The 17497-nt window shown below is 40.7% G+C and overlaps 1 protein-coding gene across 1 annotated transcript in view; it reads right to left on the bottom strand.

Annotated features, from left to right (window-relative positions):
* Positions 1-4513: 4513 nt before the first annotated feature.
* Positions 4514-17497, bottom strand: part of LOC105991370 (laminin subunit beta-4-like) — a gene marked incomplete at its 3' end in the record, with an annotated part of 33933 nt that continues 20949 nt past the window's right edge. Inside the window, exons 10-14 of the mRNA XM_013023993.1 lie at positions 14125-14304; positions 10973-11082; positions 8582-8661; positions 7903-8053; positions 4514-4645 (exon numbers count right to left, since the gene is read on the bottom strand). Coding sequence (XP_012879447.1) covers positions 4514-4645; positions 7903-8053; positions 8582-8661; positions 10973-11082; positions 14125-14304 — 653 coding nt within the window. The remainder of the gene's footprint in view (positions 4646-7902; positions 8054-8581; positions 8662-10972; positions 11083-14124; positions 14305-17497) is intronic.

Genomic DNA, 17497 nt, shown 5'->3' with positions numbered 1-17497 from the left:
GGTGACTTTTCCCTGGATGGAGCTGAGTCTGGCAGGTCACTTCACCGTTAAGTTCTTGTGACCTGCTAAATGACTCGTTTTATTCCAAGGCCTGGGTGGAGCTTTGTCGGTATCCAAGATGGAGATCACCGGTGCTGGGGGGTGAGGGGTGGCCTTCCCTCCTCTGCTCCCTGAGAAGGAGTGAGGAGGTCGGGCTTCTACTCACGCCGATTCTTGGATCCTGGGTCGTCTCTGGTCTGCAAACTGCAGGATGAGATGTCCGCTCCTTGTTGGTTCTTGCTGGTTGAGTAGAATCCGCTCGCCCGCTGCGTCTGGCTCCTTCGTCCCAGACTCTCTGTGTGAGCGCTCAGGTATGGCCCCGGCTGCGGTCTCTACCGCGACCCTGCCGCCGCGCTGCGGCGGCTGCTGGCAAGCGCTCAGATGTGTCTTTTTTGCCTTGGCTTCCCTCTCTTGTCTAACTCTCTGTCCTGTGATGGCACACTTGGTGTGATTCTCTGGCTTAGGACTGTTCACTGGAACTCTAAAACTGCTTTCTATGCGAGAGCTTGTTCAGATTCCAGCTTCTCCTCCGCCATCTTCCCGGAACCCCTCCCAAGGTTTATTTTATTTGAGACTCAATCTTGCTCTTCTCTCCCCCCCCCTTTACTCCCTTAAGTTTTCCTTCCTAATAAATCACATGTGGCTGAATCCTGTTTTAGGCTCTGTTTCTAGGTCTCTTGACCTGAGATAGTTTGTACCAGATTGTTTTCTGAATGAAATAGATACCTATGTTGTAATTCTGGAGATGAATAATTTCACCTATTCAGCTGGCAATGAGGATCCCCATGTGTAATCTGTACCTGTGATCTCTGGCAAGAAGTAGTGGTGTAATTGCTGAAGCTTATGCAAATTAGGACAGGCTACGGAAGAAAGCCTTGGCTTATGAAGTATTTCTGGCACTGAAAGATATAGAAGAACCATAACCAAAAGGATGATTATCGTTCAATACCTTTGATGAAGTAGAAAAAAAATACAGGCTAGGACAATCCATCACTCATTTAAAGCATAATGTGGGAATCAGAAGGTCATCTTGGAGCATATTTAAAGAAATTCTCACCTTCTTTTGTGAGAAGGACGGAAGAGCTAAAGACTAGTCCTAGAGTCCCTAGAGAAGGCTGATTTCCAAACCTAGGTAAATAATCTATGCCAACCCCAGGACCTCAGAGGGAAGCAGTGGGATCTTGAGACAGAATGAAACCCTCAGGTTCTCCTCAGTGCTCGTAGGCTGTCCTTCTTGAGAAATAGAGCCTATTGCTCCACAATTGAATACAATGCAGGACCCTCAAATGCAGACAATACATGTGCCTCATGATAAAATACAAGCTTTCCTTAGGATCTGCCTGGACTGTCTCTCCTGACCACATGCTCAGTAATTAGGGTCAAAGCTTAGCATGATCCAAAAGGGAAGTGCTGGATCTTGGAGAAAGATCAACACAAAAGGAGTTGCAAGAGCTGGCTCACTCATATCATGAGCATCTAGAAGAGAATGTCTAAGTGTGGAACTGAATGAGCAGAATATGAAACTGGATAAGGGGGAGTCTGTTGATTTGAAGCCACCTGGGATCTAAGATTTTACAGCCTGGCAAGGGCTCTGGGTGTAGCTATTGGAAATGCAACAAAAGTCATGGCCCAGAACAAGTGAAGCAGAGATGCCAGAATTTCTGGAGCAGGTTATGGAGGAAGAGAAGCAAGACTCATTGAAGTACGTGTGCTATAGTAGATCTAAGCTTAATGCAAGACCAGAAAGCCACTAGCTATGTTCCTAGTGGGGGTGCTGAAAGGCTCTTCACTTACCAAAACAATAAGAAATGAACTGGGAAGAGTGGTACCAGATCTCTGAGAAGCTGAGTATGGACTATCTCTATAGTCTGGTAAGATAAACAGTTACAAACTGAGTTCCTTATTAGGACTGTGGATGACAGAAAAGGCTGGGTAGCAGCATTTAACTCTCAAAAGCAAGATGGGTTTAATAATTATAATGGGCAGCAAGGCTGGAATAGAAGACAAGGGGACATGGGCTGGGAAGGTGGCTCAGTGGTAGAGCGCTTGCCTTGTATGCCTGAGGCCCTGGGTTGGATTCCTCAGCACCACATAAGCAAAAAAAAAAAGAAAAAAGCTGGAAGTGGTACTGTGGCTCAAGTGGTAGAGCACTAGCCTTGAGCTGAAGAGCTGAAGGACAGCTCCCAGGCCCAGAGTTCAGACCCTACGACCAGACCCCCCCCCAAAAAAAAAGAAGACAGGACCCACAGGAATCTTTTAAATAAATGACCAATAAATGATTAATCTTGCTCTTTCTAGGAGCAAAACAGAAAAGCACTTACTAAAGATATTGTTTAATGTATATATTTAAAAATGAGCAAGAAAGAACCAGCAGAAGGCCAGCTCTTCCAGGGGAAAGACATGATCCTTCTTTGAGTTTTTAGATTTGATCTACTCCTCAGTTCACTAAAGGTTCACCAAAATCTCACATCCAGGGAATCTAACTGGACACTGACCACACAGCCCTATATCAAATAGAAATTCTCACAAAATTATAACTTATTATGTAGTCTTCAATTACACTAAACCAATCCACAGCATTGATTGTGTGGCCTACTTACTAATAGGCCTGATCTGCAGAGTGACCCATGGGGCCTGGAGATAAAAATAACTAATTACGACAGGGTGGGAGAATATTGGAAAAAGAAACATCTGAATTGGCCTAAAGGGATGAGGAGAGTTTCTATCTCAGTGACACCCAGGTGGTATCTTCAGGCAAGAGGCAGAAAGTATACCCTGGAAGCACAGAGTGGGTTTTCTTGAGTGGATCAGAATCACCTGGTGCCTGGCATACATAGGTTTCTTAGCCAGCCCAGATTTCCTGATATAGCATCTCTGGGATTGTTTCATACAAACTCCCTCCTGGGAACACTTGTGCACAGTATAACTTGAGGATCTGGGATCAGTGCCCCAGGGTCAAGGGGAAAGGAGAGGTGTCGCAACTTGTCTCTCCTCTTTCAAGGGGCCTACAGGTCAATGACAGCTACTTCCAGCCCAGAGTCAGAGAAGGCTTCATAGGGATGTAGGCTGGGGATAGCAACAGGTAGGAGAATACAAAGTCATCACAATTGGTGCACAGGGACTGGGCAGGGGAACAATCCCACAAAGTGTTCCTTGACGTTCTTAGGTGAATCTTCACCCTTCATCTGAAGCCTATGCGGCACTGTACACAGCTCCTTGCTGTATTTAGCTCTTTCTGCTTCATGCCATGTCTGTGACCATGTTTCAGCAATCTCAGAGGCATGCTCACGACCAAAAATTTCCTGATGGGGGAGCTAGATGATTCTTGTGCAGTTACTTTGTCTCCATTACTTTATCCACTCAATAAAGACTTTTCTTGGTTGGTCGTGGGGCTTGAACTCTGGGCCTGGGTGCTGTCCCTGCACTCTTCAGCTCAAGGTGAGTGCTCTACCACTTGAGCTACAGCACCACTTCCAGTTTTTTTCTGGTGGTTAATTGGAGATAAGAGTCTCATGAACTTTCCTGCCCCGGATGGCTTTGAACCGCAATCCTCAGATCTCAGTCTCCTGAGTAGATCGGATTACAGGCATGAGCCACTGGTGCTAGGCTTCAATAAAGACTCTTATACTGGGGCTGGGAAGGTGGCTCAGTGGTAGAGCGCTTGCCTCACATGCATGAGGCCCTGGATTCGATTCCTCAGCACCACATAAGCAGAAAAACCTGGAAGTGGCGCTGTGGCTCAAGTGGTAGAGTGCTAGCCTTGAGCTGAAGAGCTGAGGGACAGTGCCCAGGCCCAGAGTTCAGGCCCCACCACCACCACCAAAAAAAGAAAAAGACTCTTATATGTAAGGGGACTGACGGATGTGCTGTGTCTGTGAACCAGACAGTCCTTGTCCACTTTCCTTTGCTTCTCTAGCAGAACCATTTGTACATGTGCACAGGGAAATGCTCCACTCTCTGTGTAATGATTGAAGGAATGAATGAGCATATAGATGGACATTGGCCTTGACTTTGAGTGAATAGTAGTTGGATGGCCATAAGTTCTTTGGGCTTTTGAAGCCTTTGGAGGAGGGGTCCCTGAAGAGGTGGCATCATTTTGGCTCTCACACTGGCACTTCCTAACTGTAACCATCTTGGTGTCTGGGGCACAGACACAACAGCACCCTAAAGCACAGTTAGGAGGAACACCCCTCAGCACTTCACATCTCCTTGTTAAGATGAGTTGCTAATGCCTGGATTTACCAATACTCTAGAACCCAGCTTTCTAGAACAACTTTGTTCTGAACAGAAATAAAGCTAGTAGAGTTTTTCTCAAAAGGTCCCATTACTCTGAGCTTGGTTGTAAACACCTTCCCTCCATTTCTATTTATGAAGACAGGGCTTACAGGAAATGAGGACTTGAGGGGCCAGCCCTAGGGTACATGACTAGTTTTATTGGTGGCTAATAACAATGGTCATTAAGAAATGGCTTTACCTTATTCTGCTCATCAGCACGTAGGCTTTGCTTCTGATTTTTGTTCAGTATTATATTTCCTCTGTCCATTGTGAAATCATTTCCTTGTTGCTGGAAATACACATCACACGTTGGCAAAGCTGTTGCTAATATCTTAAAAAGAACAAAGATGATAAGTTAGCTAATCATAAAAGGAATCAATCATTCTATAGTACAAGAGTTTCAGATCACACTATCACTTAAAAAGTAATTATAGTTCTTATTTAATAATCTCAGGAATAGTAGATAGAAATTTCATCAAGTGCAAGCTGTAGCCTAAAGAAGAAATACTGAAAATGGGGACTGATGGATATCCCTTTTCCCATAAACATGGATATGACCTTAATATTATGAGAATCTGGTAATCTTCCAGAAATCAATCTAATCATTACAAACACAGTAAAATATCATTTGAAGTGGTACTAAAGACAAAATTATTTATAATATATTTTATGATTTTTTTCTCTTTTTCCTTGTCAAGGTAATGTACAGAGGGGTTACAGTTACATAAGTAAGGTAATAAGTACATTTCTTGTCAAACTTGTTACCCCTTCCCTCTTTTTTTCTATTTTTCTCCATGACCTATATTCTGTTGAATTCTGCTATCAGCTCTCTGTTTGGCTATGTTTATACCCCTTTTCATTCACAAAGCTAAGTAAATCCTAAGGATTCAATTTCAGATTCTGTAGGTATAGTCACTTAAAAGTTTTAAAAACTTGCCATTGTAAAATGACATTTTGAAATAAAGCCAAATGGGAAAGTAAAAAAAAAAGTCTTGGGAAGAGCTATGCCCATATGTGTGTGTATATGCACCACACATATGTAACATGTTATATGCAACATTCATATATGTAATATCTATATAACACCGGGAGTTTACAGCCCTGAGGTCAACTATGATCTGCTTGGAGACTCCATTTGTCCCATGGTTTACTATTCAGACCCTCAGCCATGTTCTTTCTCTCTCTCTCTTTCATTTTGTTGGTCATGGGGCTTGAACTCAGGGCCTGGGTGCTGTTTTGAGTGTTTTTTGTTCAAGGCTAGTGCTCTACCACTTTGAACCATAATGGGACTTCTGGTTTTCTGGTAGTTAAGTGGAGATAAGAGTATGATAGACTTTTCTGCCTGGGCTGGCTTTAAACTGGGATCCTCAGATCTCAACCTCCTGAGTAACTAGGATTACAGGCCTGAGCCACCAGCGCCTAGCCAGCCATGTTCTCTCATCAGTTCCTGTAGCTTCCTCTATGATGAGGAAGCTTTGGCAATGCCATTGTGGGATTATGTCTATTTGCATTTTTGCTTTCCTTCATGAATTGTACTCATCTTGCCACAAAATTATAAACTATTCTATTTATATTACATGTAAAACACATATTACGGAATTAACATTAATTCTATATTACACTTTATTCAACTCTATATTATATCAAACAGTCAATATTGGCTTTAGACGTGTTTTCCCCACATGTAGAATGGTGACCCAGACCCCACTCTTTTCTTTCAAGACATTTCTGAAATCAAGTAAACAATGCTTCCTGAAATGCACAGAAATCATCTGTGGGCTCTTGTTAACATGTAGTCCTGACTCAATAGTCTAGAATATATGTGAGCCTCTAATGAACTCCCATGTGATGCCAATATTTTAGGCTGCAGAGTACATTTTGAGTAGCAAGGATACACATATACATATGCAGTTACTCTTTTAAAGATTCACCAAGAAAGTTGATTTTATTTCTTCTTAATTCTCCAATTAGACTACTAAAAGAATTATCTGTAAGATTCAGTTGGGTTTATATACTCCATTTATGTATTTATATTTCCATCTCTGATCATTGTCTTCTCTCTACTCCCTCTAAACTTAAACCTTATTCCTCCTGTGTAGACTATTGCAGACCAACCTGGCCTTCTCTTCTGCTAAACAGTTTGCAGGAACATTGAGGACATTTTCTTCACATCATTTTCTTGTTAATAAAGCTTCAATGAGTTCTCATTGTCCAGATAATAAACTTTAGTCTCTAAACTTATTAGGAGTGTTCTTAGTTCCAGGTTTTCTTCCTTATTTTAACTCCCTGATCTATTTGTTGGTATACCTGTATTGATTATATTCTGAGATGTTATTTATAACTTTCTCTGGATGGAATGTCTTCTCATCTATTCTACAACTGAAATTACTTTGCTTTCAGGACTCAGACCAATAAATCTACTGATGCAGGAAGCCTATTTACAAGGGATCCCTCATGGTGCCGAAGTCCTAATATACTTACAGACTATTGCTCTGACCCATCTTGAGCCATTTACAGAAAGGTACTGTCTAGGAAGGGATAGGAAGGGTAAACAAAGGAGGAGGCTGCAATGCTTGATAAGAAATGTACTTATTATCTTGCCCATGTAATTGTAACCCCTCTGTACAGTATGTTCACAAAAAATAAAAATAAAAATTAAAAAAAATTGATAGGGCGAGGCACCCTTAAGAATCCTTTAACTGAGAACTCAGCAATAAGCACATGGGTAGGCAACATTTTAATGAGTTAAGGGTAAGAGATTTGGAACCAGATGTACCAGTGTTTCTGTTCAGGACCCACTGTCTACTGCGTGCATGTCTTTGTCTAAGTTACTTCACCTTCCTAGGGCCCACTCCCATCTAGAAATTAGAGATGATAATTTTCAGATTAATGAGAGAATTAAGTGAGGTGATATATATAAAATGTGAAACAGTGCATTACACTAATGAAAGTGTTTTTTATTTCCCTTTCTCTTTCTTTTGTGCTAGTGCTGGAGAGAGATTCCAGGAAATGACTTGGGACTGGAACTAGAAGGAGTTCCCCTGTTTTATCTAAATCCTTTCTTCTTCAGAACTGACTTTCACATGCTTTTCCTCCTTACAGATTTTCACCCTTTCCATTCCTGTATTTCTATCTATGGCTGAAGTTACACTCTTAAGAACTTCATAAACTTTACTCATTATTCAGAAACTCAGAAACTCCCTACTATGTGTCAGGCAACGTGTTAAGGCATTTTGTCCACTAGATAAAATGTGTTTAGTATCCTTGAGGAGACAAGGAAGTAGATACTCCAAAAACACATTTTATCTGGTGGATGCCTGGAAAGAGCAAAGGCCACGTCCATATCATCACAATTTGATCTAATTAGCATTTATGTGCCAGCAAGAGAATACAAAGAAACAAAATGCAGAGTCTGTTCTTGGCATTTATGTAATCTGCATTTTCCTTGCTATAATACTACTCTGATTGACATCTGTGGGCAAAAGCATTCTGTGCTGGGAACTTAACCACTATGTCAAGTGTGTGCTGTGTATATTTACTGATGTGCCATCACATGAAGTCTGTGGAGAGAAAAAATGAAATACAAACCAAAGGTGCAAGTCCTTGGAGAGGTGAAGCTTCCTCTGCCTCATAGAGATAGAAATTCAAAGGAGCAAAGAAATAACCTGGGGCAGGTTCCGTGCATCTGCGGCCAGTGACGTGTGGGCGGCAATCACACTGCCCATCTTTGGGTGAGCACCTGAGGGAGAGAATCCATTGACAAGACACATGGAGGAGCCGGTGTAGGGTACTAGGTTAAGTGCCCCCCTGAGTTTGGACCAATTACCAATAGTCTTGCGGAAGAGTACTGTGAGCCCACGGGCTCTATCTGACTGAACCTGAAAGCCAAGTTCAGATTTAGGGAACTTCTTTCCTCTGTGACTCCTGGTTGTTCTGCTCTGAAGCCTGGAAAATAGAGTGTCAGGACCTTTCTTCTCAGGATGGCACAGGGTTAGTGATTTAGGCAGGTTGGGTCATGTGTTTCAGACATTCGTCCCATAACCTCTTGGGACACCTAGGCAGAAAGAGTGTGTCTCCCCGGTGGAGATAGGAGCTAAATAAATCAAATGGGCTTCAGTGAACACCTTGAGGTCATTGCTTTCCCAAACCCTTCACCTGAAACAGAAAAAAGCTTTTACCTATGACTATGGGCAGATCAGACCAGAATGTGCTTCCATGGGGGGGAAAAGGAACAGTGCTATAAAGCATCACTCCTCATTTGACTTACGTGTTGGAATAAGCACCTCCAATAGCACAGTCACAGGGAGCACAGCCATGGAGATGGTCGCCTGGGCCCCAGGATCCAGCCTACAGAAAGAAACTGCTCATTGAGTCCAACTGTAAAGATCTCTGCTGTTCTGAAGTGTCATACTGAAACCACTACAGTGAGCCACACATCGAGACCCACCCTGCAGTAACCATCCTTGCCTGCACACTTGGGAATGGTCTCCATGGTCATAGTATTCCCATCTCCAGGGCTTTGGATGAAAGAGAACAGAAGGAAGGCCCATGCACGACTTCAAGAGGGACAAGATGGAAATCAATAATTCCTCAGACCACGCTGCTTTTTGCTCAAGCTGGGTCATTTGAGGCCTCTCTGGAAAAAATTCTTACCACCCTATTTACAATTGTTTTAATAAAACCATGGTTCCTTTACCACAGTAATGCCTGGAGATTTACTCATGCCACACTGAAATGGTGGAGTTGAAGAATCAGTTGAGCTGGTTCTAAGATAACCAAAGATGATCACAGTTCTGTAAAGACAGTTATTCACAAACCCGTTGTGAACAGGAGTGAGAGTTAGCTCTGTGGTTCAATGCTTTTCATTATTGCAACATCTTGACCTTTATGCAATATAAACAGCTGGTGAGACACAAACAACTACTTCTTAAAAACTCTGATAGCATTTACTATAAAATGCTCACAAGGATACTTCCCCAGGAAATTTTAATTTAGCATGTTCAGATAAAAAGCATGAGTTTAGTAGGCAAGAAATTCTCATTTGAAAAGGTCTGAAATGTTCATATTTTTTTGTTACCTTGGTAAGTTCTTGTCCAAGTTGTCTCAAAAGTTCTTTTTAAGTATTAAACACTGACATAATGAGTAGGAAACACAGTAAAGGATTTCTGATATTTCCCCCCTCCAAAACCAAACCTTGGTTTAAGAAAAAAACAAAAAACAAAAAAGTGAACTGAACTGCCTGTGTCAAGATGTGACATGGAAAGTCTTGTCCAGGACAAAGAATTCTTGCCTCGTCAGTCATTCAGCTATAAATGACTATGGTCCCTGGTGGCTGCTTGGGCTTGTCTAGGCTGGACAATCATCCTGAAGTGGCCCCTGCTCAGTTATTTTCTTCCTGCAAACATGACAGTCTGTGATGCATGCTTGACAATTAACCCCCTGGTAAACTCCAGCCTGAGTCTAACGTTTGCCTGGGGGTGGTCTGATTTGGTGTCTCCAGCAATCCTGTTATCCAGAAGTGTGTCCTTCTTTGTGCTGTACATTTATGACCCCTGAAACTGATGAGGGTGAGCTTTCTCTTTTTATAAAAAATGTTTAAATTACCTGACCTGTCTGGCACAGAGTCCCTACCTCCTTCTAATATGTTTTTCAGGAAAATGACTTAAAATATTAGCCCCGAAAGATTTCTTCATAGGCATATGTTTCTTATTTATCAGCCCCATTTCTTCAGACACATCAAGGTCACTGTTCTTTTATTAGGTTAAGTTTTTGTTTTTCTCTGTCTAAAATGTCATGGTGGGCTGCCAAGACTGGAGAACAAAGAAAAGATCTGAGCTTGAACTGCTCAATTGTATGACATATTTCTTATGGAGTAAAAATGGTTTATATTACTAATTTTAGAATATACATACTCATGTTTAATGATGCCTGAGAAAAATCCAAAAGTTCATTTCCCACAGGAATCTAGAATACATTTTTTGTTGTTGTTGTTATTGGTCGTGGGGCTTGAACTCTGGGCCTGAGCACTGTCCCTCAGCTCTTCAGCTCAAGGCAAGCGCTCTATCACTTGAGCTACAGCACCACTTCCGGTTTTCTGGTGGTTTATTGGAGATAAGAGTCTCATGGACTTTCTTGCCCAGGCTGGCTTTGAACTGTGATTCTCAGATCTGAGCCTCCTGAGTAGTTAGGATTACAGGCATTAGCCACTGGTGCCCAGCTTATAGAAGACATTTAAACCCAAGTTGTTACTGCTTGTTGATTTTTTTAAAGAGCTCATTTAAAATATTTTTAGGTAGAGGGTATTAAGAGGCAGACATGGTAAGAGGATATGTGGATAAACTAAAAGAAAGATTGTCTCATCTTGTTGTCGATGCCTGGCATTCTCAGGAGAACAATGGATAAAACCATTGACATCCCTGCTGGGTCAGTTCAGTCTGCTGGTAAATATTTAACAACTAGATCTCTACAGGAGCTAAGGGTAAGGATCAGGGTGGAGGCCGATGGACAGTGTACCAATTTCTATAGGATAAAGACTCTCACCATAGGACTAGTGAAATATCATAGAACAAGGAGTAGAATTAACAAGACCAAGGCCTTTCTGAGCATGACCACCAGAATTCATCATTGTATAAAAGGAAACTCGTAGACAAATACATACAGTGCATTCTTCACAGCGTGGCCCTGTGGTATAGGCCCGGCAAAAGCATTGGCCTGTATCCATATCACAGGTCGAAAATGGAAGACTCCCAAGGGGGTGACAGCCGCAGGCTAAAAACAGAACATATACAAATATTCTCATTTTTCATTTCTCCACTCTTGCGAATGTCTTTAACAGCTCACACTGAGCAAAATGAATGGCCACAAGAACACACAGCAGCCTGCTCTGCCAGGTTATTGTGTATAGTATGATACATGATTATCATACTACATTAACCCCACAGTGGCAATCCCCGGCCAGATACTTGCAAATTCTTATGTAGTTCTATTGGATGGCAATGGGGAGGAACCATGTCAGCACAAGCTGGAATGCTGACAGTTATTCCGAGTGCTTCCAGGCGGGTGATTCAGGGAATATCATGTTTATGACTCAGTTTCCAGCCATTATGGTTATCACTGACAGAAGCCTCTCTGGCAGATGTACACACCCCTCTCCCCCTCACATACATGTGCATGCTCTCTCTCTCTCTCTCTCTCTTTTTCTTTCTCTCTCTCTCCTCTCATTCTTACTGCTTCATTATTATTATTATTATTATTACTATTTTTTTACTTCATTCCTGTTTCTCCACCCATAGTCATTTCTCAGTCCTGCTTACAGTTGTGGAGACTCAAGAAGTTATGCAAGCTGTTATTTTCCCCTGCAGGAAAACTGGGTGTTCAAGAAAGCAAGCCAAATGGTCATCAGCTGATGGATAGGCCTGCCAAACCTGGTACATCCATCCAACGGAATGTTGTTTAGCCAACACACAAAAAATACAGATAAAGCAATACTTGCTATAACATGGGCAAACCTTGAAAACATTGTAAGTAAAAGAAGCCAATCAAAAAAGACCACATTTTACAATGCTTCCTTTTGTATGAAATGTCCACAATCAGCAGCTCTGTAGTGGTAGTGCCCTAGCAAGCACAAATGTGGGAGAGTAGGAAGGTAGTAGTTAAAATGTATGTGGTTTTTCTATTTTGGTAAATAAATATAACAAAACTTATTGTCTTCACCATTTTTCAGTGTGCTAAGTACATTCACATTGTTTTACAACTAGCTCTTCACCTTGCAAAACTGAAATAGTATACCATGAAACAACAGCTCCTCTTTTCTTCACCCACAGGCTTCATAGCCATCATTCTTTCTGTCTCTATGATTTAAATACTTTAAGTCTCTCCTATGAATGGAATTGCATAGTTTTGGTTCCCTTTGGCAACTGGCTTAATGTTCTTAAGGTTCATCCCTATTGTAGGATGGGTCAGAATTTCCTTCTTTTTTTAAGGCTAAGTAGTATTCCATTATCCCTCTATAGCGTGCATTACTTATCAACGTATCTATCAATGGACATTGGGTTACTTCCATGTTCTGGCTATTGTGAAAATACATATATCACTTCAAAAATCTGCTTGCAGTTCTTGTAGTTACATATCCAAAGTGGGGTTTGTGCTGAAGGATTAAAATGTTCTAAAACTGATGATGTTACACAACTTTTGATGTATTAAAAATAAATGAACTATACTCTTTAAATGATACTGTATGGCATGTTTGTTACATGCCAACAAAATGGTTACACACATATACCTACACACACACACACACACACACACACACACACAAACACACATACACACCAATGTTCAAACCATTCTCAGAGGACATCATGCTAATCAGTGAACCACAGAGAGGCCTACAGTGCTGAAAATTGCGATGGAAAACTATCTTGGCCATATAATTCATTACTGCGACATTTAATTTCACCATCAAACCTGAGAAGAGTATTTTTTTTGGGGGGGGGATCCGGTCATGGGCCTGAACTCTGGGCCTGGGCGCTGTCTCTCCGTTCTTCAGCTCAAGGCTAGCGCTCTACCACTTGAGCCACAGCACCACTTCCAGCTTTTTGTTTCTGCTTATGTGGTGCTGAGGAATCGAACCCAGGGCCTCAGGCATTACAGGCAAGCACTCTACCACTGAGTCAACTTCCTAGCCCTATAATAAATTTTTCTATAGACACCAAGTAGTTGTGGTAAGCCAGGCTGGCATCCTTTAGATAAAACTCCTATATTAATATGCTTAAAAAAAAGGTGTTTGCACTCATGGCCAGGGTGCTGTCTCTTAGCTTTTATGCTAAAGGTTGGTGCTATACTTGAGCCACATTTCCACTTTCAGCTTTTTGCTAGTTAACTGTAGATAAAAGTTTCATTAACATTTTTACCTAAGCTGGCTTCAAACCCTAATCCTCATATCAGCCTCCTGAGTAGTGAAGACTACAAACATGAGCCACTGGTGCCTGGTTTAGCAAGCTTTCAGTGTCCTTTCCTTTTATTTTAGTTAAAACTTCTTGGAAAAAAAGAAACTGACTATTCCCAGAAGTGTTTCTATTCCCTATTTTAACCTTCCAAGCATGCACTCCATGACCTTGAGTTGAGCATGCCCGGAAATGTATGTTTCCTTCTTGAATTATAACCTTACACCGACTATGTGCAGGAGTGTGCTCGCTAAAGTGCTTTTCCATATGAATAAAATCCCCTGCTTCCTTTGTTTCTGGAGGGCTCTGCTTTTGGGTTATCTCCAGTGCATTCCTTACCTGTTGCAGAGCAAATAGGAACTCATGATGCCTTTGTGCGTGCTCATTGACTTACACTCACTGAGAGGAGTGTATTCAGTTACCAGAGCCATTTTTCTAGAGGTTTCGCAACTTGGCGTTAAAATTCTTAGTATTTACTCCATTTGTTGCAGTGTGGGGGCGGGGGGGATGTGAGCGCCCTCTGCTGGCAAGTTATGATACATTCAGTATACCAAGGAGGAAAGTTGTCCACTAATTTCTCAAGTTAAGGGAGGTATTGAATGACTTAAAGCCTCAGAGGCCAGTCAGGACTTTTAGGGGTTTTGCAGGGAGTGAATTTTAGGGGCAGGGAGAGGGAGAGAGAGAGGGAAAAAGGAAGATGGGGGAAAGAAAGAGGAGGGGGGAAGGAAGAGAGGAGAAAGAGGAGAGGAGAGAGAGAGAAAGAAAGAAAGAAAAAAGAAAGAAAGAAAGAAAGAAAGAAAGAAAGAGCCCCACTGAACTGTAACATGCACCCACCCAGGGTGGTGGCCCAGCCTTGTGGACTTACGTCTGCAGCCCAAAGGGTCAGAGGCACTCAGGCCAAAGTAGCTGGGTTTGCACTGGTCACATTTGGCTCCTTCAACATTCTCCTTACACAGGCACTGGCCTGCCACAGATCCTAGGGAAGGATCAGAGTGGCTCACACAAATGCCACCAGACAGGGTCCCATCGGGGTCACATTCACAAGCTGGGGACACAGAAATGCATTGACTTAGTTAATTGCAAACTATGGGGAACTTTCATTATAAGCATAGCATTTTGCCCATTCTAGAACTATTAAGCTATGTTTAAATAATCATCAAATAAATTTGTACAAGTAGACTACTGGGCAAAGGGTTTCAGAAATGGCTCCCAGAGTAAGTTCAGATATATGTTGAGTAAGTTCAGATATATGTTGGATAATTCCATATATATACATGCATCTATCCAGACACTTTAGTCTGGAGGGGGGTCATCCTGACAAAGAGTTCTTCCTTATAGGCCATCAAGGACTACCTCACATAACTTCTCTTGTCTAATTCTGTCCTACCCTCAAACTATTCATACTATCAGCATTTTTTTCATATGGCATTCCTTATATAATTCCATATATTGTGTATATTTATATATACATATCTATGCATATATTATTCTAAAGTCAGAGGAAAACTACTGTTTAGAAAATGATTTTAAGGATTAGTTCTTTTGGGGATGATGAAAATGTCTTTGAACTCGGCAAATGTGATGGTTGCATGACACTGAACTAGTCAATTGTTCATTTTAAAATGGTGAATTTTATGTTATATGAATTTCAATGTAATAAGAAAAATAAAAAGACTAAAGGTGAAAATAAGGTCAAGAGAACTAAGGGTGTGATATGGTGATATTTGTCTCCCTGCAAACTGAAAGAAATCAGGTTAATGCCTAACCAACTCTCTGAAGCAAGGTTAAAAGATGTCTGTTCTTCATCACAGAAAAAGTATGTCTCCAAGGAAAGTACTATCATTCTTTTTTACTTTTCCTGGACAATCTACAAGAAAGAAAGGAAAAGAACAAGAAGACATATTCATGTCCTTGTTTTCTCTTTTGGAAATCTGGCAATAATGCAAAAACTTAAAGAAATTCTAGAAAAAAAGATAAGCAGGCACCCGTAGCACAGGATCAACAGAAGTATCAGCTTTTTTTTTTTAAAGTAGAAATGTAACTCATTAAGGAATATAATATGAAAAAGGATTCTGATAGTGTGAATAATTTGAGGGTATGGCAGGACTAGAGAAGATAAGTTACATGAGATAGATTTTGACATAGTGTAAGTAAGAACTCTGTCACTCAGGATGATTCTCATGACTACAGAGTCTGGGGAGACACAGACAGCACTTGTAGCTTTGGTCTAGAGGACCAGTGTGTTGGTAGCCATTACAAGGACCCGTCCTTCCTTTATTGTGCTGTTTCCAAGGGATTCTACTTTAAAGGGAGGCAATAAACATCAAAAATAAACATCTGGATCTTAAAGGACAATCTTTCCCACATTTGTACATGTTTACTTCAGATTAATAAACACAAGCTCCTCAAATTTAAGGTTATGTCTACAACCACTTAGGTTAGTGAGTTCAGTGGGAAAATCCAGTCTCATCAGTTGTTTGGTGTCGAAACAAATGCTTAGTTGTCTGACATAATCTTTCAAGTTTTGGCTGTTTGTTCTTGGATTGTGAGTGGTGATAAAAACATTAGGTTCTGTTTAGTTTGGAGGAAAATTCACAATTTCCTTCTAATTAAAGCCACTTGTTTCCAGAGAATAAAGGACAAAATAGATCATTTAATAAGTGGCCAAAAGGAAAAGCTCAAGTTTATTTGGGAGTCACATCCAAGGATCAGCACAGATTTCTAGATTATCAATTAATTATACACAGAAATACCCTTTGGGACAGAGTGATTAGAGAGTAACTCTACTTTGAATAACCCTATGTCTTAGCCTTTAGAAGGCCAATAAAACCAATTTAATCTTAGTAAACTTTTCTTATCAGTGGCTAAGTCTACCAGATCTTTGGTTTTGTTTGCATCATATGCAACTGTCTCAATCATAGAAGACTTAAAATTAGCCAATCTGTGCCTGGAATCCCTTTATGTAAATATTTAGGTTCAACCAAGGACAACTTAGAGAAAGGTTATATGAGAGTGCTAGTCAATCTTCTTGATACACATCATTTGTGTACATACAATCAACATGCGTTTAGGGGAACAGAAACTGGGGAGTCTCATGATGGAGATTTGTTATGAGGAAAAACTCCTTGTTTACAAAGAATGACTTCTTAATTTCAAATCAGGAGTGTTAACTTCCTCTTCTTGCTTTCTTTCTTTTTTCTAAAGTACCATCAATTTAATCTTAAAAACAAGATTCACTTGATATATTTAAATCATCTGGCTTATTAATCTTTAATTTCTTTTAAGACTCCTGGATTATGTTTTATAACATTGTAATTCCTTTTTCTACCCCAAAGAGCAATTTTCTTTTCTTTTCTGAGTACTTAACTATAAACATGAATAAAAGTTTAGGGGGATGTGATGTGTATGTGTACAATTCATGATCAAGATAAAAATTGTAGGACACTCAGGAAATTTCTCTAAACGTATGTTTTCTGAGAACTTAGTTCTTTGTATCAGTTTTGAGCAGGGTATAGATCCACAGGAAGCCCCACATACTCATGGTGTGGGTGGTAATTGGCACAGTCACCTAGAGTCAATTCTGCATTGGCTGATTAAGTTTAGAAACTGCATACTCCATGGTCCAGCATTTCCATCTGAGTTACCTTTCTTAGGGATAGTCTTTACACATGTGCACTAGCTCACAGATAGGAAATAGATCAATACATATTGCCATATTTATAGGAAGAAATTCTTGGCAGAAATTTAAATGAAGGAATTAGGGCTAACCAATAAGGACAAATCTCAGAAATAGAATGTTGAAATATCCAAGTTGCTGAATGATACATATAGCATACAAACCATTAATCCAAAGTCACTGTTGTCAAAAGTTTGACAATACGCCAATACATATTGTTTGTGATAAAAACATGTGTGCAAGTATGAAAACAAGCATGGTCATAATGATAAATATCAAGTCGTTGAGAGCGTTTGCTCCTATGAAGGAAGGAGGCAAAGGGGGAAGCTATGCCTGGGGTTCCATTAGTGCTTGTGGTGTTTACTTAGTAAAGAGAGTTGGAAAAGTTTCGATGAAACTGGTGGTATGTAAAAAGTGTTTATTATATGACTGTCTATTTTTTATGCTTGTAAAAGTTGAGATTAAACAGAAAAGCTTTTTGCTGGATGCTGGTGGCTCAAGTCTATAATTCTAACTACTCAGGAGGCTGAAATACGAGATCTGAGGATAGCAGTTTGAAGAC

The sequence above is a fragment of the Dipodomys ordii genome, unplaced genomic scaffold, assembly GCF_000151885.1.
Source record: "Dipodomys ordii isolate 6190 unplaced genomic scaffold, Dord_2.0 Scaffold72, whole genome shotgun sequence".
NCBI classification, from domain to species: domain Eukaryota; kingdom Metazoa; phylum Chordata; class Mammalia; order Rodentia; family Heteromyidae; genus Dipodomys; species Dipodomys ordii.
Note: the sequence above shows the minus strand (reverse complement) of the source record. Positions and strands in the feature narration are given on the sequence as shown.